The following is a 27,607-nucleotide window of genomic DNA, read 5'->3' on the forward strand; positions in this document are numbered from 1 at the left end:
AGAAGCCTTTGCATCTTGCAAGACTCTTCCACCAACCTGCATAATAGGCTACGTTGAAAGTATTTATCCAAAAGAAAGATTTTTGTCTTCTACATATTTCTATCATAAGTTTAGAATTTCCATAAAGAAGTAAATGATAATTTAAGGTGTATTATCATATGAAGGTTGGATTAGTTTGATTCTAACAAAGCATTTTAACAGAAGCATTTGTGCTGGCATGCTGTGATGTTTGACTGAACCTAGGAGCTTGCTATGGGAAAGATGAAATTTTCCCAGCTGAACTCAAGAAAGGAGTAACAAGTGTTTCAGATAAGGACATTGGGAAAAGGGTAACTGCTTGCTAGACAACTGCACATGGTTAGAGTATGACACAAATAAAACAGTTAAAAATAAACAACTTATGAAAGAGAACCAGGGGGATCCCTGTATGCGGGGAAAGCCCCACGGTGGCTGCAAATCTGCACTGTGTCAGTTATATGATGCAGCTTCGCAGCCACCGTGGGGCCTTCCCACAAAGCTGCGCATTGAAAAAGTTGGGGACTTACCCCAACATTTTCAATGGGAACGAGGTCAGTACAGCTCTTCTGCCGTCTGACGTGGCTCTGGGCCAATCCAGAGGCGGTCCCTGGTGGAAGGCAACAGGCGATTAGCCACCTTCCACCAGGAAGAGGCCGGGGGCAGCAGCTCTGGTACCCAGATGGCTCTCCTTGGCATCGGGATTACCCAACGCCATTACAGGTGAGTAAAACTGCAAGGTTTGGGAGGGAGGCGGCACAAACTTGGCGCCTTGAAGACAACCCCCAGGTGGAATCCTGTTTGGGGAACTTGAGGAAATGTGTTCAGAGAAGGTGACAAGTAATTTAGTATTATTTCTCAAAACCATAGCTGAGTACTTTAAAAAAATGTAATAACTAATTTTTGTTAGAGAAATACTATTTTGTGGGAATGATACATAAGTAAGTTGATAAGGAATCATAAATATGAGGGGAAAGTACAAGGACTCCATAACAACCTGTCCTCACAAAACCAAATATCAGTTCTCAGGAGAGCAATGTCACCAGTCCACATTGACTACTCTGCTCTATTTTGCTACAAGCTCAGAAATATTATTGGGCAAGACATTTTATTACCTTAAAGACAATGCTCCTAAATGATTCTTAGAATGTTTTTAAAATTATGTGTGTGTTTTGAAATTACTATGTGTGTGTTTTTATGTTTAATACTTACATCATGAAATGTAAAACCTGCTTGAGATTTTAAAGTAAAAGATTAAAAGACATGCGTGATCTCAGAGTCCTTTGTCTAAAGATTCTGTGTTTATACCAGGAATGTTGTACACATACAATTTCTTTGTGACACTTTGTACCTAGAATATGGCACAGGATACGTAACCTGCTGATCCATGATCAAGCTAAATGCAAAAATCCCATATCATAATTTCCCTAGACAATGACAAAGCTGTCATACTACCTCACAGGCTTGTTGTGAGGCTAAACGAGCATCCTGAGCTCCTTGGAGAAGGAGTAGGTTACAAAATGTCACAAAATAGAACCTACCCTTTTTCTCTAATCCATTTCAATAACTACATAATCAGACATCTGATTGCAGATGTACAGAAAGAGCATGTTGAGAGCTGCCAAGGCAAGGACTAAAGCTCAGCACCACAGGAGATTAGAGCCAGTAATACACTCCCAGATCAGCAAGTTGCAGCAGCCAACTGGGGTTCTCTTTTTCTTAAGGTTTTGGCATAGCTGTTACTGTGCTGTAGACCTTTCGGTTGGGTACAAATGGTTCTCCGCAGCCCTCTAGAGTGCAACTTCCCTTCTCTTATCACAGCTCAATTCCACAACAAATGCTCTCCATTGCACGAGCTTCGAAGTGGAAAGCCTAACCAGACACACACACACACACACGTTATCAATTGTTGATGCTGCCACAGTATTCTCCCATGGGCTGTTAGATTATTCGAGGGTTGTTTCCCCCTCCAACAAGCCATGCCGCCCGGGTCTGGATGACACAAGCTGTACCCGGGCGGGTGATTAGGTAAGTGGCACTCGGTACATGGCTTGTTTAACCCACAGTGATTGTGCCAACCAGGCGTGCGCGTGCACACACACACACACGTGGAGATATAGAGTTTTGAAAAAAAACAACAGTTTTGCAATGTGAGACTAGGCGTCTTGATGGTGGCGCTTTGATAAGTGAGACCTCCAGCTCCCGCACTTGTGTTCCTTTCTGGCATTTGCATGGGAAGGAACGTAAGTGCGGACTTTCCGCCACAGCTGCCACTGTGCTGAGCACTGGGAGGGATGGGGGAGGAATGAGGCAGCCAGATGAGGAGAGGGACGCAGGGCGCCAGAACCACCTGTTCTCCCTCTGACCTCCCTCTGGCTGTCCGTTCCTCCCCTCACCCATTTTTAAAAAATTATTATCAGTATCTGCGCAGCTTCGCAGATACAGATAAAAAATAAATTAAAAATCGGGGGGTAACGAGCAACATTCTTCTCCTTCCCCTGTGTTTTTTTCATTTACCATGGGGCTCTCCTGAGCTCCTGGAGGTCCGTCTCCTTCTCTGTCCAGCTGATGACAACCAATCAGGGGGTGCCATTGATTGTGACACGCCTCCGCAGACAGAAAAGTCAGGGTAAGTGCCCGACCTTTTTTCCACGGAGTTTCTGGGGTTTGCCCCAGAATGGCTTCACAATGGTGGCTGCGTCATGTAGATGCCCTGCGGCTACTGCAAATCAATGCTGGGGCAAATCCATCATCTAGACAAGCCTTAGGGATCACTTTGTCAATTCAGCTTTTAAAGAATAAGGTTTTGAAGAACAGGGTTCTTAAGGTTTTAAAAAACGTTGTTGTTAAATTGATGTTACCCAGTTCTAACCATATTTACTCAGAAGTAAGTCCCATTGATTTCAGTTGGATTTACTTCCAAGATTGAAGATTGCATCCCACACTGCAGGATCAAACAAAGTTTTCAGAAAGACATTGTATGACCATGGTACTTGTCCGGTACTTGTCAAATGAAGTGAATTTATTTATCTACTCCACCCATATCTAGCATTTTCTAAAAAGCACTTGAAGCAACAAACATATCCCCACACACACACATTTTTGCCTCGTAACAACCCCATAATATACGTTAGGTTGACTGTGACTGTCCCAGGGTCACACAAGGGACTTTAGTGGATACTATAAACTGGCATTTGATGGCACAAAGAGCTGGAACAGGAAGAGAGTACACTCACACATGCATGTGTCTGTGGAAGCATTTAACCCACATGCATGGCCCTCTTTGGATCCTGACCATGAATTCCAGCCTTGTACTTTACAATTAATATATGTTGGCCATTTAACTACAGAAATTACCTAAATTATGTTCTTTAGACCCAACAACTGTCTTCACTTCACCTTTATGCAATTCAAAATGTAATCCAAGATAAATTATGCAGGGCAATTTTATTGTAAGACATGTGAGGCAAACATTATTCACTCCAGCAATTTCTTTGCTTACAGCACTGCAAAAAATAAAATAAAGAAGTCAAATAGACAGTATTAAAAGAGCACAGGCCTCCAAAATATCAAACATACACATGCATATCATATACATATAAAAATGAAGTCCATTAGCATAAACCTATGGGGTACATGGAAGTAATAACCTCATGCCACAAGTTAAAGGGGGAATGCAATGCTGAGAAAGCTCCGGAAAAAACATCCGATATAAAGAATGTAAAACCGATTCCTCTGTGGAAAAGGCTCAAGAGCACTGTATATGTTCACGGAAGACAAAGACAATGAGTGCCAGCTGTTCCAACAGATATCTAGAGGCAATATCCAGAGAAAATCTAAATCCCATTGAAATTGAAGGGCTTTAGGAGTGCACTTGAAACCCACTGATTTCAGTTGGGCTTAGGCTCACCTAAGGTTTTTTTCTCCAGAACTATGGACTGCGCACAGGCTTACCTCTGGGAAGAGTTACTATCCTTCAGTGCAAGTATTTTGTGTCTTTGCACTCATGGAATGACTTCGTACTGTCACATTAACACAATATACTGCATCAGAAACAGTCCCATGTATAAACATTTACTAGTTTAAAACACAGGTCATTATGTAAAGGCTACGGGTACTCCCCAAAGGAGGGCTCCTAGCACTACCAATTAAAAGACACTGTGTAGTTACTGACCCGGTTTGTATGTAACAGCTAACTATGAGTTTAATAACCCATGGTTAGTTGGGAGTTCGCTACTTCCTGGCCGCTAGCCGTTGTTTCCAGATTACAAAACAACTCAGGAACAATCCTAGGTTCTCTGCAATGTCCAGACTCGACACTTGTTTGTTGAGGGAGCAACAACCCAGAGTTTTAACCCAACAAACTAAAGCAGAATCGGCAAGCAATCAGGAGACAGTGTGCGTGCTCATTTGCTCCCATGTGGCTTCAACAACCCATGGATTGCTGTTACATCTGAACCAGACCATTCCATCTTTCTCTCCTTAATGGGTTTTTTCCCCGTCAGAAAAGAGTCAGAAAAAAGTGGTAGGAAAACATGGGAAGGTTGCAAATGGAAAATGACAATTCTCCCCCCACCCCATAAAATTTCTATGAATGAGGCAGGATGACTGCACAATAAAAGCTGCATCTAGAAACTCTCTTAAGCTCCAGCAGCAACCTTCAACCTTATTTGCATGCTTCATATATTACCATTTTTCTGACTCCCCCCTTTTAAGTGGTGCATTTGATATTCATTTAAAAATAAGGTTGTAATAATCAGCAAAGTCATGGGTAGTGAAGAGTATATTTTATTTACTTATTTCATTTCATTTCATTTCATTTATATCCCATCTTTTTTCCTCCCAGGAACCCAAGGCGGCATACATAACCCTCCTTCTCTCCATGTTATCCTCACAACAACCCTGCGAGGTATGTTGGGCTGTATGTGACTGGCCCAAAGACAAACAGGTCTGTCTACCTTGTTTGTGTTCAACAAGTATATGGAATATGAATCTTACTGAAGCTGAACAGTTTCAAATTGGGGACTGGGGAAGCCAACTCATTTGCTTTAGAGATCGATAAACCCAGACAGTGACCTTGTGTACCACAGTTGCTTCGATGGCAAATCCCCACAAGGATCCTGCATGAGCACTGCTGTTGTACTTTCTCTTATTCTACTTTTCTTCCTGGGTTTCATTGATTCAAGTGTGTGATGGGGAACAGAGCAGGGGAAATTCCTAATGCACCCAGACTGCACATGGGCACTATGGGGTGTTTTTCCCATTTTGTTTCTTCTCACTTTCATAAATTGTCCAGTATCCATAACTCAACTACAGAGGAGTAACTTGTGGTTTATGTAATGCAGCTTTGCTTTTCCTCTTCAGAAAGCTACTGATTTGAGAATTCCCTACAGCCTTCCCCAACCTTGTGCCCTTCAGAGGTGTGAGACTACAACTTCTATGATCCCCAGTCAGCTACCCCAATCGCCACACTGGCTGGGGAATTATGGGAGCTGTGCCCTCCATATGTATTGGTCTACAAGTAGCATTATGCTAAATGCTATTCAACCAACGCACAACTTCAGTGTCTAAAGGAGCATCTTATGACCACAAATCCCAAGCCAAATTCACCCTGAATCCTGTATGTGCCAGAAGTGTCTATTTCAGGTTTTGCAAAGCAATTTTAATTTGGGAGAGATTCTCAGTAAGATACCAAGGCTTGCTCATACACATATTTAAGCTTTGAACAACAACACATTTTTCATGTGGTTACTTTTAATGTTATTTATTTTAAGTTATTTATAATGCATTTTTATCATCAGTTACTAAAGCAGCTTACATGTAAAAATAAAAATGTGCTAACAATAAAGCACTAAAATAGAATTGGTAAAAAAACCAAAAAAACAGGAGCACTAAAGCCATCATGAGACAAGTTATCTATTAGTACACCATGTGTGGGGGAAGGGGGAAAACAATCACAAAATGTTTTACACAATAAAAAAAAAAAGCTTTCAATATCTATCTTAAAAAGGGAGAGGATTCCACAACTGCAGCGCCACCATGGAGAAAACCCTTCCCCCATTCCTATTACACCCAACTGAATATCCGCTAGAGATGGTCCAGAAAGCAGGGGGTTTTGATGTTGATTTGAAGGGTACTTCCAGTCATTTTTATCACCCGGACTCATTTATAGAATTTTACCAGGAAGGGGGGATCCAGGTGACAATTTCATCCACTCACAACCTCCCCACTTCCCAAAACCACTTCTTTCTGGTTCCCCCCACCCCACCCCTTACCAAGGAAAATCTGTTAAGGGAGAAAAGATGGAATAGCTGCACAACAGCTTCTGATTGTTAGAGCTAAGAGCCCTCCGCATAGAAGTACTCTAAGGCTCTGGCCAGTTTGTATTTGCAAAGATGATCCTTAAGAACCAGATTAGGGCTTTAAAGGTTATTACCAGCCATTTAAATTGATCCTAGAAACAAATCAGTAACCAATATAACTGGGGTAGCATTCTAAACTTCTTAACAACCATCTCCAGAGGAATAATCATAATTGGTCTTAAATATTGGAAGGGGGTGAGTACTTTGCATCCACCCTTCCTAAATGATTCCAGAAGCACGGACTTTCACAGCCAAAATTCACCGTAGATTGGCTTTCCCCCACGGACTGAGATAATCAAGAAAACAATGCTTTGGTGTTTTCACTGGAAGCAAATACAAGTAGAATAAATATTCAAATGTCACGCAGAGCATTTGGTTTAAAGAGATTTTATTTAAAATGTTCAAAAGTATTTTAATTATTACTGGTACAAGGACATAATTTCACCATGAATTAGAAAAGACAAAATTATCTACTGAAAGACTGTTTTACCCACAACTCAGTGCTAGTTGCAATAACTTCTGTCCATAGCCAGGCCTCACTAGTATCCAAAAAGTCAGATAAATATTTTTCCTCTAACTACCTCAACCTGAATATACATTGGGTGAGTCATCATTTCAGTGACACAGTGGAGGAATTATTTATGTCTACGCAATATTGCCATCCACTCCAGGGGTCCTGCCCTTGGGAAAAGAAAGGAGGAGAGACACCATTAAATTTGTGGTCGATGCTTATTGGAAGCTCAACCAGTGGATGATGCCTTGGGGGGAATACTAAATCAGAGTTATTTCTGTGCATGCATGTGCATACGCAACATGGCTGCAGATGGCATTTGCCAATGTCACAACGATTAACGTGCTACAGTAACCAAAGAGTAGCATTCCTCATCAGCTTTTATATTACATACTCTCCCTTTCCCCCACCCCCCAAAATTGGGGCCAATTTCCTCTTCCTTTCGTGGTACCTCTTGCTCTGTTGTTGTCCTTTAAGACACGGGATGAGGATTTGTCAAAGTCAATGAGCACTTTATTAAAGGGAGAGTGCTCGGTAATGAACAATTCAGGAATTTAATGAGATTCTGTAGCTCTGTCTCCAGCCTGTATATCAAGTTTCACTTCTATAAAGCACCCTGACACTAATCCTCTGGCATACCCAATCTTCACCCTGGGCTGAATATTAGATTCTTCCATGGTATATTGCATTACCAGTATAACCTTAGCAAAAATGATGAACTTAACTACACTTGAGGCAACAGAGCAGGCCTGATTTGATTTTCCTGTATTGGGTTGACTATGAGAGAATTACTTATTTACTAAGATAAAGCAAAAACAGTTTCTTATTGCCCACTCAAAGCTTAAATTGGCAAATATTTATGTGTGTCTTAATTCATTCTGGAGGACCAGAAATGAAGTATAACTATATATATATATTTGCCCACAGCAGTAAAATAGCTTAAATATTCTACGTAACAGCATTAGTAACCATCAGAGAGGCAATTATGATAACACCTAAAATGGTCAGTGTAGAGTTTGCTGCCACTCAGAAAGCAGCACATTAACCACAGCTGAACACAATACTAGCTGCAGCAAGTGTGACAAGAATACAGCAGACACTCGCATTTTCTTCATGGGGTGTTTACTCTCTGCTAACCTAAAAAAATAATCTATTTTTATCCTTCAGTACAGGAAGAGAGGCACATTTTCTGACAAACAAGACCTGCATTTGCTTCACTGGGACATGGTCAAATCGTTCTTCTCCTGAAGGTGTCAATTTTGTGCTCATCACTCTAAAAAAAAAATCTTCAGCAATAAAGGACACTCATACTGAGGCAGCAAAATGCCAACTCCCTGCTACAAGCAGTTACACAAGTAACCCCAGTCTGAGTCTACTACATGTGAAAAAGTTCTTCTCTCCCCTTCCACACACACACACACACACCCATGACTTAGGCTAAGGTAGTCTTGCTTAAGATGCCACCCAGGCACAGGGACCTGGACACTACAGGATTTCCTATTAAGAAATGACCATTTGAGGTAGAGCCTATCAATACCTAAACCCAATTCAGAAACTTGCTGCCCCGTACAATTTCCAATGATAGGATGTGAGGCTACCGTTGGATTTTTGTCATGTGGACATACCCATTGTATGAACCATTGTTGTTGTTATAGGTTTCTATGCTGCCCTTCAACACATTTCCAATAAGCATAAGTTAGTATTGGTTATAGTCACAGTCATACTCTAATCTTATTAAACATTGGAGTGAGTTGTACTATTCAGTACTCTAACAAAAGATACTTGCACTAAATGTCCTGGTTCCTATATCCATTTATTTAGGGAGGAGGTGCATTCCTTCTTTGGCAAAGCACATTTCAGGGGTGGCTCTTATATTTCTCCAGCTGCAAACTAGACAACACTGAATACCAAGGGGCAATAATCTGTTATGTTAAGAATTCAGACTACATAACTTACACAACAAAAAGGATTGTGTGATTTCCCAATGAATTAGTTGCATTAGGTTAATTGAATAGACTTTCACATATCAGAAATATCACAACCTAACGCATGGAGAGAGATCTCTGTAGCACAATAAAGGCATGTATGCACAGGCATTCAGTGTGTATGGCTATATGGAGAATGGAAGATCTATAAAGGTCTCCTATATCCCATCTAGTCCTCCCCACTCCACTCAGTTTAAAACATGTGTTTTCTGGAACTGCTGCACTCATGCCAAAGGAGTGAAACAAGAATTCCTCAGTGCACAGCCATAGAAGGACTGTGCCCCAAGATTTGTCCTCTGAAATGCTTAAGGATCCACAGTACTTGGTTTTCTGCAGTTTAACATATGCCGCCCGTTATCTTTGTACTTTACCTGCCAGATTTGTTCTTCACTGAGCGATGTGAGTCGGTCACTCTTCAAGACTTCTCGGATGAGGCAGTACGGTAGCGCCAGGACTTCTTCCGGGTGGCTATTCTGTAGCTCAGAGAGGTGCTTCACTAAAAAGTCGACCACTGCTTTCTCCAGCAGAGTGAGGTTAAAGAGGTCAGCAAGCTTATAGAGGTCCAAATAATTAAAGCTATTTAACTCCTGGCCAGATAAAACAAAAATACATCTTTAGAAGGAATGCAGTGTTCAAACAAAAGCATAAAGAACTATAGTGGGGAAATATCATTCTCCTACTTTAAAAGTCGCCCATCCATATAGATAACAATGTTTTAATATACTGTGTCTTGAACAAATTACTGACACACTCGAATCCCTGCAGATTCCCATTACCACCACCTAGATCACTAAAGACACACACACACAGATATGTTTATTTATTTGATTTAGACCCCAATTTTCTACCAACAAATGGCACTCAAGGTGGCTTACAATTTAAAATAGATTAAAACAATAAACACAATAAAATGCAATAAAAATGTAACAATTAAAGAATAAAAATAGCACTTAACCCACAGATCCACTTACAAGCCAAAGGCCTTTTTGGATAAAGACATCTTTGCCTGCTGTCGGAAGGATGGCAGAGAGGGAGAGAAACTAGCCTTGGGAGGGAGTTCCACTGCCTGGGAGAGGCCACCTAAAAGGCCCTGACTCACATCACCACCAAACACACCTCTGATAGTGGCAGTCTTGAAAGAAAGGCCTCTCCAGAAGATCTTAAGGTCTGGGCAGGCTCATATTGGAGAAGGCAGTCTTTCAGGTAGCTTGGTCCCAAGCCATGTAGGGCTTTATATATCGTAACCAGCACTTTGAATTCTTCCCAGAAACAGACAGTGAAACTGCTGTAACAAGGGAGTCACATGCTCCCTGTAACCAGACCAGGTCAACAGACTGGTCACAGCATTCTGGAACAGCTGGTTGCTGAACAGCTTTCAAAGGCACATAGAGTGAATTACAGTAGTCCAAACAGGATGTAACACAGACATGTGTGACTGTGGCCAGATCATATGACCTTAGGAACAGACGCACTTGGCACATCAGCCTCAGCTATGCAAATGTACTCCTAGCCACCCCTGAGATCTGAGCGTCCAGGTTCAGGGCTGAGTCCAAGAGTACAATCTGTGAGCCTCAGTCTTTAGGGGAGCACAACCCCATCCAGCACAGGTTTAACTCCCTATTCCTTGATCTGCCTTTTGACTGACCAGGAGCACCTCTGTCTTGTTTAGATTATGCTTCCATTTGTTTGCCCTCATCTAGTCCATTACCAACATCAGGCACTGATTTAGAACCAGAACAGTTCCCTTGCATTTGGATGACAAGAAGAGAAAGAGCTGGGTATCATCAGCATATTTGGTAACACTAAACCCCCCAAAGAGCTTCGTGTGGCACAGAGCGGTAAAGCAGCAGTTTCTGCAGCTGAAACTCTCCCCACAGCCTGAGTTTGATCCCAGCGGAAGCTGGTTTCAGGCAGCGGGTGGGTTGACTCAGCCTTCCATCCTCCCGAGGTCGGTAAAATGAGTACCCAGTTAGCTGGGGGAAAGGTAATAACGGCCGGGGAAAGCAACGGCAAACCACCCCGCTATAAGGCCTGCCAAGAAAACGTCAGCAAAAGCTGGCGTCCTTCCAAGAGTCAGTAATAACTCAGTGCTTGCACGAGAGGTTCCTTTCCTTTCCAAAGTCCCCAAACTCTGGACAACTTCTCCCAGTGGGTTCATGTATATGTTAAATAACATGGGGGATAAGATGGAACCCTGAGGGACACCACAGGCCAACAGCCACAGCATCGAACATGAATCCCCCTGTACCACCTTCTGAGATCACACCTCCAAGAGCCACTGTATAATAGTGCCTCCCACTCCCACCTCAGACAGATACTGTGCATGATGGTATCGAAAGCAACTGAAAGGCCCAGCATAACTAACAGGAACACATTCCCCCAGTCCAGTTCCCAGTGTAGATCGTCCTCCACGGTGACCAAAGCCGTCTTTGTTCAAACAGATGTGTACTAATGCGTTTTAAGAGTGTTAAACACACAATTAAATTCCTGTCAGTATTATGCCACCATAAAACATATATTAAATTAGATGCAAAACTCTCTCAGATCACTTTCCCTCTCAGAACTCTATTTCCATAGGGAGACATTATTCCTCTCCTCCCTATTCAGTAAGGGAGAGCTACCTTCACGCCACTTCTCCAAATTCATCGCTCTGCTTTCTTGGAATCTTGCAATCTACAAAAGCAACATCTCTTTCATGTCAGCATCACACAAATCAGTTACCCTTTGCTGCTCAGTGCCAGGAGCAGAGCAGGAAATAAAGAAGGATAACAAGTAGCATGAGCTTCCTTTCTCGGAACTCTGTGATTCCATAAGACAATTCAGTAGCTAGATCCAACGAACCATGCAATCAATGATGCATGTCCAAAGGGAGCTTTGGATTTGCATTCCTTTAATAACAAGCCCCACATGTAAGAACACTTCAGGAAATTCAGGGGCGTTTCAAAAGTACAGTATTACAGTATGGCATAGGTATCTGCTGTTCAAGGTCCAAAATCTAAATAGTCAAGCCCTTGGGTTCACTTAAAGTAGTTGAACCGTGGCTAGTAGTTCAAATCCTGGCCAGTGTGAACAGTTGAACTGTTATCATTAGTTATCACATTCTTTTTACACACTTTGTCTAAGGGCATTGGGCATTATGATCACATTTTATTCTCACAACAACCCCGTAAGAGAAGTTAGGCTGCTTAATAATGGATTAGCATGTTGTGAACCCGGGACGTTTTCCGCAGTGTGGCTTGTCAACCATGCAGTGTGGCTTGTTAACCACCCTGAATAACACAACGACAAACCATGAGTTTTCAAGGTGGCTTGTTCAAGAAAAATAAGCCACATTGCTTGGTTAACAAGCCACCCTGCAGAAAATGTCCTGGCTTCAAACAGTATGCTAACCCATCGTTCAACAAACAACCAAAGATCAACCACCACCACTGAGTGTGGGTTAGTGTATTGTGCAAACCCAGTCAATGACTGATCCATCTAAGCTGTGTGGGGATCTGAAACTAGTTTTTTTCTAGTCCATGTCCAACACTATTCAACGTTTCACACTGGCTTCTCTATAAACTAAGCCACAACTACATGCGGTCTCTTCTTGTACATAAAAGCCATCTGATAATGAACTTGAATGTAGAGCTTTTAATACCTCAAACTGTGTTCCACATTATTATTTTAAATAGAACTGGGTCCTTGCCCACTCAAGGCTACAAAATGTTAGTTCTGAATTCCACAGCCATGGAAGCTAAGTATATCAGCCTCCTCCAACAAAATTCACCCCATTGTAATACCAATCACTTCTTCAGCTTAAAATTATACACTGCTATCCAGCTGATGAAGCTGCACGCCAAAAAATGTCATGCTGAGATTGTGAAATGTATATTGCTGATCAGATAACCCACCTTCCAATCAGTGACAGGGCTTTTGGAAACATAATGACATGATAAAAGTATAGAAACTGTCTGCAAAATATGAACTTTTTACCTTCTTTTGGTTAGAAAAAATACACATTAAGGCAGCTATTGGAAAAATAACAACCTACTTCTTCAAAATACATTTCAAAACAAAACAAAAATGTACAGGAACAGTAGTAGTAGTAGTAGTAGTAGTAGTATGTGTGTGTGTGTGTATACATACATACACACACACATACTAAAAAGTTTTTTAGTTTACAAAAGATAGTTGTTAGAACAATCCAGAACGCACCATATTAACTTGATAGTTATTTAGCTATTTTAAAACCGGCCAATAGTCTACACAATTGGTTTTTCCAACTATGGACATTAAGATTATTTGTCCTTTAGAGATTCCCAAATATATCTTGTATCAATCAATCAACCATCATTTAAAACTCCACTCATCATTATGCACTGTTCTCTTTCTCCAAATGGGGGTAGGGGAGCTGAATGGTCAGTTCCCCTACCCCCATTATCTTATACTGTCACTGCCATTGTCATGTGTCACAGACCAACAATGCTCTGTTCTTTGAGTGGAAAGGAAAACAGACAAAATAAATGCACCCTCACCCCATCTTGCTCCCACCCCTTCCTGTGCCCTTTTCCACTGCTACCAGATAGAAACATTTTCTTCTCTGGCTGCCTCCACCAACCCAGCCTTAAAATGCTCTGAACCTCAGGTATTTTCTTTAGGTTTGGGGGGGGGGGGCGCATTGGCTATTAGACATAGCGTAGGTAATTCAAAAAGAAAAGGGACCACAAAGTTTCAAATAACAAAGTTTTAAGAATTACTGAAGAAACATGTTAATGTGAAACAGTTTTAACATCTGTTTTAACACATACACAACACAACACACAACACTAGGGTAATAATAAAACAACCAGGGATAAGCACATCCAACTAACCTAACTAGACTGTCTCTCTTTTTTATTCAGGTCTTTTATCCAAGCAATATCTTACATTCATTGGTCCAGCTCCCTCAGTCATTCTCCAGTTCTAGCAGTTCTGACTCTTTCCCCTAGGACTCCGGCTTTCTCTCTCTTCTTTCTGCATTTCTACCCCTCTGCCTTTGTGTCTTAGGTTTTTATCTACATATTAAAATTAGTCTTTTTTCTGCCCAAAAGCCTGTCTGAATAAAAATATATTTGCCTTCTGGTGGAAGGATGTAACAAGCCTTTGACCACCCCAAAAAGAGTGTTGGATGACTCTACGCAGACACAATGTGGCAGAGAATAATAATTCTATGCTGTCATTACCACCACAGAGTAGGACTTCAAATGTTTGGCCAGACTTGTTCCATGTTTTTTGCTAATATCACTCTAGCCATAATCTCAGCTCGTCTCATCACTGCCAGCTCCCCTGAAAAACAAGGAGCTTGTTTGGCTCTACTCGGTGGAAGAGGGCTCCCAGGAACGATCGTGCTAACTGATAAGCCATTTGCCGATTCCAGGCTTTGTCAGAATCGCCTGGCAGGAAATCCCCAGGACAGATCATCTTAATTGGACCTCTACCCCTGTAGACTATCTGAGCCCCCGGAAGTCTAAACTCCATCTAGCAGTAATCTATTTGTAACAATGAAATTATAGGTAGTTCCTCCACACACTCAGATCACCATCATCCAACCCAACACAGAAAACCAAATCCAAAGCATGCTTTGGGGCAGAATCCATGGTTACCATGGACCTCACCACTCCTGAAAGGGCAACCTCAGCATCTGTGTTGAAGTTCCTTGGCACAACAAGCCAGAGGGATTCCAGCACCATGCCAGCAATCTCAGGAAGGGAGTATGTTCAGAAACTGGGGGTGGGTGATAGTACACCAGCATAATTCCTATTGTGTCTCAGTGCAACACTCAGTACCGGAAGACAGGGCCGGTCCTACCATTAGTAAGAGTCAGGCAGTCATCTCAGTTGGCGGCAACAAGATGTTGGAGGAGAGAACTGTGTGCCATGCATCCTGCCCTGCAACCCCTAAGCTGACTTTAGCTGCAGTGGAGGAGGCTGTCCCATCCCCAGTATTGAAGTAAGAGTCAACTGCCAGGCCAGTTGGTTTTTGTACATGGAATGGAAGTGGGGTATCTTATTCTTCGCCTCAGACAGCAAAATGTTTGTGGCTGGCCCTGCTAGAAGACTTTAGGATGGAGAACCTCATCAGAGGAATAGAGTCATGACAGGCCACTGTAACTTTGCCTCCCCCCACCCATGCTGCTGCACAGTGAATCCAAGTGAGCAAAGCTGGGAGAGATTCACCACCACCCTGTCTCAACCAGTGATTCTCCAAAATACAAGCTAGGTCAGCATGCTGATCCAGAATAAGTCTTGGCCAGCTGTTGCTTTCCTCGTTCACCATCCTGATATTCAGCAGCAGTACTTTCAGCCCAGGGAGACTGTTCCCAAGGCCACTGAGGTTCTCTGAATTGGGAGATGGTTAAATAAAGCACACATTTAAATCTGTACCATTTTAAATTCAATAGGACTTACAAATGCTTAGCGTTGATTGAATCATGACCCATTTGCTCATTTACTTATTGTTCGTATTACTATTTATTCATACTGCATCGGCTGTCATAGTCAATTAAAAATGTCAACATGCTTACTATAGATATTACAGTGCCTTAGGTTGCAATCCTATGCAACCTATTCCATGGTTGCCTGGAAAATACTGGGAGTTTTAGGATTTTTTCTTTCTTTCTAAACATGCATAGGATTGCACCCTTGGTGTTTTGCTTTATGAACATGCTCCACTATTTTTAGTATTAATTTAATCACCTTTATGATAGAAAGCTTAGTTAAAATATCTTATAAACTTTTCATTACTAAGGCTGCAACTGCTTGCACACTTACCTGGAAATAAATACTACTGAACTCAGTGGGATTTACTTTTAAATTAATATGCATAGGATAGGGCTGCAAAGAGATTTAACAACAAATGTGCACTGAAAAATCCCATAGTATCAGATTGGTAAAACTATAGAAATTAGCCGCCAGAATATTTTTCAGAGTACCTCCTCCACTGCCCAAATGGTATATGAGCGTCTCTGCATTTATGACACATTGCTGCAAATATATATTATCCCTATAAGCTCGTAACATATACATTACATATGGCAATACCAATGTAAAACCACAGAGGAAAACAAACACTTATCAACGTTCTATTTTAGTATTATTTCACAGCTACTTGTTTTCCCCAACCATGTTTAAGAAAAGCACTGCATGTGCCATGGAAAAGGATGTATGTAAGTAACAGGCTGATAAATGGGAGTTAATCACAACCAAGTACACAGCAGAGTACAATATACCTCTGTTCCTGTGTGCTGTGCTATAAAAAGAAAAGAAAAACACAAGGAGAACTAAGGGGAGAGACTGCATTTCTTTATGACCTTATTTGAAAGATAAACTCCTTGGGGAAATACAATTTATTCAGATTATCAAGACCCTGCTGTGCAAATCTACAATCTGGGAGCACACTACAGAGATCAAAAAATATTTACTTTATTCTGTTGGGTATAAAAGCTTCTAATGAATGCATAATTAAGACAGAAAAAGTGTATACAGCTTTAGAAATTCCATCGTTGAGCCAAGCCATTAATATCCAAGGCATCATACCCAGTTGTTACTCCACCTGCTTTATTTTTGGATTATAGAATCATTATAAATCAAGGTATTATGTGATTTCCAAGCCATACTGCACCGCTTCCTACACACACACACACAGAGAGAGGGAGGATTCACTGGGCAATTTACTAAAATTATGTGGAAATATCTATAGATATTATCCTTTCTGTATCCCAAACATATCATACCTCTCTCTTTCTCTTTTACACACACACACACACACACACACACAGAGAGAGAGAGAGAGAGAGAGAGAGAGAGAGAGAGAGCGCCTGGCAAACCTACAGCATTCCTGTATTTATTAAATGCCAAGCTGCAGATGGGGGAGGTAGTTGAATGTTAGTAAAGTATTGAGGTTAGTTGTTGTTGTTTTTTAAAAAAACTACTTTGGTAGTCACAAACAAACACAAAGTAAGATTGTCTGTGATGGATGTGTCCTTGGGCTCCCATGCCGCCTCTTCTTCATCCCTCCTACTCAAAATCCCCCCTCCCCCTTTTAGTGACAAACATGATTGGTAGTATGCTTTCACTAAATGTAATATTAACCATGGTTAGCTTTACTTGGGGTTTGCAAGCAAGCTTTTAACCCTGGCTTCACACTCTGGTTTATTTACTTCCATGAAGATGTAATGCTAACCTTGATTAACTGAAAAGGAGATGGGGCACTAGATGTAGGAAGAGGAAGCTTGCAAGTCCATGGGGTACTCCTGATCTCCATGGTGAAGAGATTACCTCTTCACTGGTTATTTTCCTTTCCCACATGCAGCACCTTTCGCATGCTCAGGTCTGCACCCAGCAAAGGTAATTCACATATGGCATTCTGTTTCCACACAGTTCCCGCTTGCTTTATTGAAGCAAGAGTCTCCTCAATATACTGAAGCCTTGACTATGATGATAGGATGGCACTTCAGAGTCCAACAGATATGTCTTAAAATTTATTTCCTCAGCCCCAGTTGTCTGCCCTGAGCTATTCCTTCCCTGCTCCTTAACAACTCAAGCCTTGCTTAAATATTCTAACAGCAGAATATTCAAATCAAATATAAAAGTTGCACTAATTCATTCCAAATACAGAAGAAGTGGAGGGGGAAAGTGTGGTGCAGAACAGGGTAGGTTTTATTTTCTGTTTGGATGTGTGGATGGATAAATAGATAGATAGATAGATAGATAGATAGATAGATAGATAGATAGGAAGTCATAGGGCCCACCTAATAAGTTACACCCTTTACTAAAAGCAAAGCAGATTACTGCTTCTATTTTAGGCTGCTGAAAAGAATAATCAGTCAAACCCAGCAAGCATCTGACACACATCTGAAGATGAACTTATCCTTTTCCCATCTTAACCTCTCTCAGTAGCTTTTGGATGAGAAACAAGATTTATAATATGAAGGCTACTCGTTCTTCAGAGATGTCTATTAACATGGATAAAAACCAATTTAAAATTTTTGTGCATGTGGGTGGGTAGGACTGGGAAAGCCGAAATAAAATATTCTTCCAATTCTTTCCAAGAGCTAAAAGGGCTACATGCATCTGGTACTCATATTTCTATTCTCTTGCATTAGAGCCGCAAGTCTCCTCTTTCAGGTCACGTCTCCCACATAAAAGTGCTAAACTAATGCCGTTTAATGACAAATTAATGTCCATGAATAAAAAATACACCTCTAATAGCATAGAGTAATTTGCCATTACAATATCATCATTGGACATGCCCCTGGTTTAATACGATGTATTTAATTCATAACTTAATGAGTGATATATAAAAAGAGAGAGATGAACCCTGCAATTACATTTATGTGAGTCTGTCACCTTATTTGTAAAACCTTAGAGTCATTTACATTCAAATTAGAACAAATGAGTGATTTCACAAAGTGCAATGATAAATGACCATTGCGGCACAAGACGGGGCTGTATTTCCTGTGAAACCCTTAACAGTTTCCCATTATTTGTTAAAAATTACAATGCATATTGCCCAGTGTTGTGTGAATAATGACTTTTTTACTGATTAGGTCACAAGACTAATATGGAGCAAAATAAATAATTTCTTTTCTTTCTTCTTTCTTTTTTTCTGCCTTCTCTTTCCGATGCTTTAATTTATTCACACTCATGGACTCACACTGCCACCTACTGCCTATTGTTGAGTATGGTGGGAATTTAGTCCAATGTCTTTAAAAGCAAAATGCTCAGGCGTTTATAATCCCCGGCTGGTTGCTTTAGAGAATCCAATGCTTTCCCCCAGTCAAGAAATACGGGTACGCAATTATGGCATATTTACTATCAAATGCTAGATTGATGAAAATATGTAATGCACACTTGATTATCACTAAGCTCTTATCTGGATAAAGGACACCAAGAAACAGTCATCTTAGGTGAGCGTCCAACATGCATGTTTCTTCATTTACTGTATCAAACCACCATCACATATCAAACACCAAAGGCCAGACGGTGCCATCCAATACAACTCCCCTCTTTCCTACCTTGGACTTCTTTTTTAGACTTGACAGACAAGGAAGACAATGGCACACCTAATGAAATCTGCCACTTAAGGCAGCTGCTTCAGGGCAAGGCCTGCCCTGCAGCTGCTACCTAACGTATGGCCTATAAATGACTTAAAACCAACTAACAAATAATTCAATAAAATAAGATAAAATAAAATAAGGACAACCTTTTCCGGTTATCGTGGCCATCATGTGGAAGCCACTGGAAATGCTTTTGTGTGATGGCCATAACTTAATAATTAGCCCTGAAATTATGAGATAGTGCCACATTTGGACATCACCTTATAGTTTAGCATGATAAGAAGGAGCTGCACCGAACCCCAATCTTGCATACTCCCTGCCTCTCCTCTCGTGGAACGACTGCAAAGAAGAGTCAAGAAGCTTTTGCTTCTAATTTCAACTTACAATCTCAATCAACTGAACCCTAAACTATGATTACTGCTAACAAGCCAGCTTCATAAACCATGTTTTGAAGCTGACTTATTTTAAACAATCTATAGTTTAAACTAAACTATGATTATATTATCCTTCCCCAACCTGGTCCCCTCCAGATGTCTTGGACCACAACCAATCAATGATCATGCTGACTGGGATGATGGGAGTTGTAGTCTAACACATCTGGAAGGCACCAGGTTTGGAAAGGCTAGTTTAGGTTAACCATAGTTTGGGGTTCAGAATTCATGTCACAACCAAACACAGACACTGAGTGAAGAACATGTTTGCATAAATTAGCTTTAAAAATTATATTGGGGATCTAATTAAACACCCAGGGAAAGAAAATCACCTGATAATGTCCACATAGCACTTCAGAATATTTCCTCATATTCAAAATAAACAAACAAGCACCCCAACACAAGGAAAACTAGCCTAACTATGATAAGGCTAGGCTAGATACTTCCTTCCCACAGGCAGAGTTTTTTGGTGCGATGGGGAAAAGCCCAAAAGGTCAGATAATTCAAATGTGTAAACTTCATCCGGTGCTCTTGAATCCACTCAGTAAAGGAGAGGTCCAGGTTTTGTATGCATTAAAAAAGGGGGGAATCTCGTAATAATGTCTTATGGTGCACTGATGCCCCGAAAAATTTACCTAACAACATACTGTTTCCAAGTAATGAGTTGCAAAAAAGTTGAAATGGGAGGTTGACAGAGTAAGAAGGGTGTTTTTTGTTGCTGCAATATTTTTAGCTGTTGTGGAACATAGTGAAACACAATCAGTGCAAAGACATCAAGGGCAGAATGCATGCATAGATTCTTTGATGTTTGTTGCAAATGGTTAAGGAGCCAGAATTCAACTTCCCACTAAAATAACATCTTTCAGTCTTTTATACAATACTGTTACTTTATTGAAGCAAGAGTGCATAAAGGGGTATTGTTGTTGTTGTTTAAATTAAGCTACACTGTTGCTATTTGTACTTATTCTACTTTTGGGAAGCCCAGGACATGTGGGTCCCAGCAGTCTCCAATGCAGCATCTGATCAAATCCCACCCCTCTAGCAACCAGTCCATTCACTAAAATGGCAATCTCTTGTATTCTATAGCTTCCAAAAATCAACGAACAAAGCATGTTTTAAAGTCTTCTAAAACATTGTCCACAATGCTATATGAATGCAAATGCTAACAAAAGCTCCTATCAGTCCATGCGGACCTGCAGATTGTAACACTGCACCTTTGATAAGATTAATTTCCTGCACGTGTTAAACTATGAATTAGCCTAACTATATAGACTTTAGATGTATCTTAAGCTAACCCCCAGTGTTTCATCAGCCTTTCTATCAAGCGAATAAAAGCTTCTGGGCACTCTTTCTTGCCTGCAAGTAATAATTCAGGTAACAGAATATGAAAATAGAAGACCTTGCTATAATTTTTACTTCTTCCTAATAAAGACAACAGCAATCTATCAGAAAGTGGTTCTTCTGGATGCCTCTACAGCTGTTGCCACCATACATTCCTGTCCTGATTCTAACAGATAAGAAGAGAGAGAGGAAATCCTGGAAACCTTCCTAGAGATTAAAACTAAACCCTCAGAAAGCCAACAAACTCCAGTATGCTTTAGTGGCTATCCCTAGCTTAATTCTACCCTGGTTTAATTCAAACATGGAAGAAAAGTCAAATAGCTATTGGATGGATGGAACTCGTGAGGAAGCCATGACCACATCACATGCCTGCCAACTCATATTTCTCTGGCCAGCTGGTTTTGTGCAAACATCACCACACTCATGATACAGCTTTCAGCATGTTTTAGCAAGTACTCAAAATTAGGGTGACTATATGGAAAGGAGGACAGGGCTTCTGTACCTTTAACAGTTGTATTGAAAAGAGGATTTCAACAGGTGCTATTTGTATATATGCAGCACCTGATGAAATTCCCTCTTCATCACCACAGTTAAAGCTGCAGGTGCCCTGCCCTCTTTTGTATCTGGTCACTCTAGTATCGCTCCTGCAGCTTGAAATGTTGTGATGAAGAGGGCATTTCACCAGGTGCTGCATGCATACAAATGACACCTGCTGAAATTCCCTCTTTGATATAACTGTTAAAGGTACAGGAGCCCTGTCCTCCATTCCATATGGTCACCCTATCAAAATGCAACATCTGGAGCAGCCTGCCAAAGACTGATTTTTCAAAAGGTTACCATGTATCCAATGGTCAGATGAACTGGGCCAATATTAACCAGACAACCCAGCAGCCACAGTATCCAAAAGATGTCAGAGCTCTTGCCCCTATGCAGAAGCAGCAGCACAGCTTAGAATGAGAAAGCTACAGTAACTCGCCGAAGGGCAACGGGTGACGAGAGTAACCCAAGAACAGGCTTTCCCAGACGACAACAAAAAGTGTTACTAGTTGCTTAATGTTATGCTAGCTTTGCTGCAGAGCTAACTGTACAATATCCCAGCCCTATGTAAAGGATAGTAAGAAATGATGCATTAACAAGGAAAGCAAAGTGCAGGAAGCTTCGTCAAGTGAGTTTAATAGAAGCCAGCAGACTTCAGTTGGTTATTTATTTATTTATTTATTTTATTACATTTCTATACCGCCCAATAGCCGGAGCTTTCTGGGCGGTTCACAAAAATTAAAAACATTCATAGTATAAAACAACAGTATGAAACCATAATATAAAATACAATATAAAAGCTCAACCAGATAAAAACAGCAGCAATGCAAAATTACAAATTTAAAACACCATGTTTATAGATTGTTAAAATGCTGGGAGAATAAAAAGGTCTTCACCTGGAGTCTAAAAGCATATAATGTTGGTGCCAAGTGAACCTCCTTAGGGAGCTCATTCCACAGCCGGGATGCCAAAGCAGAGAAGGCCCTCCTCCTGGTAGCCACCTGCCTCACTTCCTTTGGCAGGGGCTTGCGGAGAAGGACCCCTGAGGATGATCTTAGGGTCCGGGCAGGTACATATGGGAGGAGGCGTTCCTTCAGATAACCTGGCCCCAAGCCGTTTAGGGCTTTAAATGTTAATACCAGCACTTTGAATCGGGCCCGGACCTGGAGTGGCAGCCAATGAAGCTGGAAAAGGACTGGCGTAATGTGGTCTCGTTGGCCAGTCCCTGTTAGTAAGCGTGCTGCCCTGTTTTGTACCAGCTGAAGTTTCCAGACCGTTTTCAAAGGCAGCCCCACGTATAACGCATTGCAGTAATCCAAACGAGAGGTTATCAGAGCATGGATCACTGTAGCTAGGCTATCTCTGTCCAGATAAGGGCGCAGCTGGTATATCAGCTTAAGCTGGTAAAAGGTGCTCTTTGCCACTGAGTTCACCTGTGCCTCAAGTGACAGTTCTGGATCCAAGAGCACCCCCAAACTACGGACCCGATCCTTTAGGGGGAGTGCAACCCCGTCCAGGACGGGGCAAACATCACCTCGCCGGACAGATGAACCACCCGATAACAGTACCTCCGTCTTGTCTGGATTGAGTTTCAGTTTATTAGCCCTCATCCAGTCCATTACCGTGCCCAGGCACTGGTTCAGAACAGCCACTGCCTCACCTGGGTTTGATGAAAAGGAAAGGTAGAGCTGGGTATCATCCGCATATTGATGACACCTCAGTCCACATCTCCGGATAACCTCTCCCAACAGCTTCATGTATATGTTAAACAGCATAGGGGATAAGATAGAGCCCTGTGGAACCCCATGGCTTAGGAGCCACGGCACAGAGCAATAATCCCTCAGCACCACCTTCTGGAACCGGCCATCCAAGTAGGAGCGGAACCACTGCAACGCAGTACCTCCAACTCCCAGCTCAGACAACCTATCCAGAAGGATACCATGGTCGATGGTATCGAAGGCCACTGAGAGGTCCAGGAGAACCAACAGGGTCGCACTCCCCCTGTCTCTCTCCCGACAGAGGTCATCCCACAGGGCGACCGAGGCAATTTCCGTTCCAAAACCAGGCCTGAAACCCTATTGAAATGGATCTAGATAATCCGTTTGATTCAAGAGTGCCTGGAGTTGTCCTGCAACCACCCGCTCAAGCACCTTGCCCAGGAAGGGGATATTAGCCACCGGCCTGTAGTTGTTAACATCCTCCGGGTCCAGGTTAGGCTTCTTCAGGAATGGTCTAATTACCGCCTCTTTTAAAGAGGCCAGCACCACTCCCTCTCTCAAGGAGGCATTTACAACATCCTGGACCCAGCCAGCGATCCCCTCCTTATTTGATGTAATGAGCCAAGAGGGTCAAGGTTCAAGCACACAGGTGGTCGACCGGACTTGGCCAAGCACCTTATCTACAAGCTTTAAGGGTGATAGTTACTGGAGAAAACTAAGAACATATCTAGACAGGGCGATATCCCGGGGATCACCCTGGGATTGTCCCTGTGTGTCCACATGATGCACAGGGGATCCCAGGAGGAGGGAGGGATGATCCCTCCTTTTCCCCAGGATCTCGCCCTACACTTCTAGCCCGCTTTTTCCGCAGTCTCAGGATGATCCTGAGACCGCGGAACATGTGGGCGGGCGTCGCGGTTTGTCCTGGCTCCTTGCGAGTACCTTTGAATTGTATTCCATATAAGTTACATATGATTGCAATAAAATGTATATATGACTTCTGCATAAACACTCGAGTCTTGTTGTTTATGCCAGTTGTGCATCCCTTAGCATTATTTTAGTTGTCTTTAGTTCAAACTGTACATTCAGTTTTTTTAGATATATATGAAAACAGGCATATATAACTAAATACTCTGGTTCTAAGATGGGAAGGGCTTGAAAGATCAAAAGAAAGCACTTTGAATTTGGCCAAGAAACAGAATGGAAGCATAATATGATTATAATGCCTAGTCTACCAGATGCATTCTGCATTAACTGCAGTCTTCAAAGCCAGTCCTTCACATAGCATATTACATTAACCTGTATGTTGCCAGAAGATGAATCACTGAGGCAAAAAACAACCAAAAAAACCCATTGAAAGCTAAAAGATTACCTTTCCAATTTAAGCCATGAAGTCAAGGTATATAGTGTAGTTCCAATCTATTCTTTGCTATATAGCTAATGGTAGTCATCCTAACCTCACAAATGATCCCACATGTAACAGAGATTTAGGAATGAAGTTAACAGAAGTCAAGTAAAGGGAAAGAGAATTATCAATTTCCTTCTTCTTACCTGGATAAGATAATGAGAACATAAACTAAGCATCTCCAACAGCTGCAGGTGACTCCCTGCAGCAAGCACATCCTGGATCACTCCTGGCTCCAAAAGAACCTATATTAGAAAATAAAAATAAATAAAGCTTGTAAGAAATCTGTCCTTAAATGTGCTCTAAAAACATTAAATGTGATGTTTCTAGTTGTTAATTTTTACAATCTAAAATTGTTGCATTTTGTTTGAAAACTTTTACAAACAAAATACTAAACTACAATTAAAAGGTCAGTTGTTTGTCCTCCCAATAAGAGCAAGGCAGAATCATCCTTACATATTTCTATAGCCAACAAAGGTTATTTTCAAAGCTATAATACCCATAAGAAACACAGAAAGTGGATTAATAACACATCAGACCACTAGTTCAGTATTATCTACACCAGGGGTGGGCAAAAGATAGAGCTCCAGATGTTTTGGACCAACTCCCAGAAGCCCATCTGCCTTTCAAGCACCCACACACTGGCAAACTGACACAGGATACCCAAATCAGTGAGACTTCTTATAGTAGGATATCCCACGGCAAAAGCTTAATTGTCACACTCTTCACAAATCATATTGCTAATGGTCATTAGCCAAGGCTCTCTGTAATTCTAGAATAGTTGAAAGCAAACAATGACAGCCATGACACTGTCAGCCTGGCCAACGATCAGGAATGCTGGGAGTTGGCATCCAAAACATCTGGAGATCTACCTTCTGCCCACCCCTGATCTACACGCATTGGCTCTCCAGGATTTTCAGACAAGCGTCTTTCCTAGTCCTTCCTGGACCTTCCAAGGACATGGGGCCACTTGGCTACAATCCTTCCCCAATAGGCAGAACAATCCTATAGCAGGAGGAAGGGAGAAACCAACAGAGACAAGCCACCTTTTCAGATACCCTGCTGGGTTCACACTGGAAAGTTAATGGTATCTACATTAAACTTTTCATGTTAGCTGCTTGGAGAGCTCCCAAGTTAGCCAATAAATAGAGTGTACATTTAAAACACATGTAGGTGCTCAGTTGCCTGAACATACTTAATATTCAGACAAGAAGGAAGAGGTTCCAAACAGCAGCCTAGTTATTGTGACAGGAGGCATGGAATACACATAGGAAATATGGCAAAACATCCCATATTCAATATATGTAAAATAAAAATCCATGTAAGTTCGCAACAGGGCCAGCCCAAAATATGGTACTTGCCTGATGCAGAGCAAAAAATGGTGCATGTCTCCTTCTGTGTCAGTAACAACATAACAATATCTAAATCTAACCATTTGCTGCCTTTTCATGAAACCCCAAATCAGCTGACTTATTTTTATTTATTTTATTTATTTAAGCATTTTTATGCCGCCATGCAGCCAAAAAAGGCTCTCACGGCGGCTTACAAAAGTGTTTCTTGACAGCCCCTGCCCACAGGCTTACAATCTAAAAGACATGACACAAAAGGAAAGAGGATTGGGAGGGAGGAGGAGGGGAGGGGAAAGGAAAGCAAATTCAGGCACTACAATCTTAGTTGCAAAGTTCAGCAGTTAGTTGGCAGTTGGCAGCAGGAGGGAGGGGGCTCTCAGCTGGAGCTGGAGCCAGGCACGATGGCGAGGTGCCTGGCTGCTGCTTCCTCCCTCATTGGAAGTCTCTGCAGTGTCAGTTGGTAGCAGGAGGGAGGGGGCTCTCAGCTGGAGCTGGACCCAGGCACGATGGAGAGGTGCCTGGCTGCTGCTTCCTCCCTCACTGGTGGCCTCTGCAGTGTCAGTTGGTATCAGGAGGGAGGGGGCTCTCAGCTGGAGCTGGACCCAGGCACGATGGAGAGGTGCCTGGCTGCTGCTTCCTCCCTCACTGGTGGCCTCTGCAGTGTCAGTTGGTAGCAGGAGGGAGGGGGCTCTCAGCTGGAGCTGGACCCAGGCACGGTGGAGAGGTGCCTGGCTGCTGTTTCCTCCCTCACTGGTGACTTAAGCAGCAATCGCACTCTGCCAAATGCTAGGGCTGACCTGCAAGTTCACACTACGAGGGGGCACCTACAATAGACATATACTTGACTCCCATTTAATGAGATTTACCTGAGGGAGCCTGGAACTGTGATGGGTTATCAAGGGTAACTAATGTATTATGTGGGCACCCTCTTTCCAGGCTAAAAGATTTAGTATCAGGATGTAATCATCAAGTATAGGTCACATATGGTACCTTTGGCAACACTATTACTATTTCAAAAGTAATATTTCAGTGTATTAGATACTATTCTAGAATAGTTTGTGCTTTTAACCTGTTGGTTGTTTTATTATGGTTTTAATTTTTGTGAACCGCCCAGAGAGCTTTGGCTATTGGGTGGTATAAAAATGTAATAAATAAATAAATTCTTCCAACATTTCCACCAAAAAACAATTGTTATTTACTTTTCAACAATATTGGGGAGGGGAGGTTATTTTCATTTACATTAGTAGTTTGAAATCTCTTAATTTGTGGATAAAAACAAATAGTACTACAGCAGGGGAAAGCAACATGGCACCCATGGGCACAAATGTACCCCCAGATACTTTTTTGTACACCTGCCAAGGTTCCCTACCCCTCCCATCTTTGATGGTGATCCTGAGTTAGAAGGAAAGAGATATGGAGGGAATGAGTTGGCTGGCAGAGGAGTGGGAGAGAGAAAAAGAGTTTGCCTGTTATGAAATTGCTTTCTACTGGTACTGAAAACTCTGGGTTCAAGAAGTTGTTTAGTGTGCTGTGGTTCAGTCACCATCGCCTTGTACTCAATCATTTGGGCATGATAGCAGCCATCTTGTGGTTGTACCCAGCATAATTTCTCAAATTGCTAAATGTGCCCATAGGGCCAAAAAAGGTTGTCTGAATACAATCACAGGTACATTTGGAAAAGTACATCTGCAGGAGGACAGTCCTTTTGGTACCCAGATCTTAACCCATATAGGACTTTAAAAGGTAAGCACAAGCACATTCAATTGTCCTTTGAAATAGACCAACAGTGAGTGACACTGATTCAAAAATAGCTAAATGTGTTGCCTGGTGCTGGTCCTGGTTACTAGCCAAGCAGCTGTGTTTGGAACTAAATGA

At 41.8% G+C, this 27,607-nt stretch overlaps 1 protein-coding gene across 1 annotated transcript in view; it reads right to left on the minus strand.

The window, feature by feature from the left end:
* Positions 1–27,607, minus strand: part of KLHL32 (kelch like family member 32) — a 77,002-nt gene that overhangs the window by 19,288 nt on the left and 30,107 nt on the right. The window contains exons 5-6 of the mRNA XM_063125762.1: positions 24,530–24,628; positions 9,245–9,460 (exon numbers count right to left, since the gene is read on the minus strand). Coding sequence (XP_062981832.1) covers positions 9,245–9,460; positions 24,530–24,628 — 315 coding nt within the window. The remainder of the gene's footprint in view (positions 1–9,244; positions 9,461–24,529; positions 24,629–27,607) is intronic.

The sequence above is a fragment of the Elgaria multicarinata genome, chromosome 4, assembly GCF_023053635.1.
Source record: "Elgaria multicarinata webbii isolate HBS135686 ecotype San Diego chromosome 4, rElgMul1.1.pri, whole genome shotgun sequence".
Classification (NCBI taxonomy): Eukaryota; Metazoa; Chordata; class Lepidosauria; order Squamata; family Anguidae; genus Elgaria; species Elgaria multicarinata.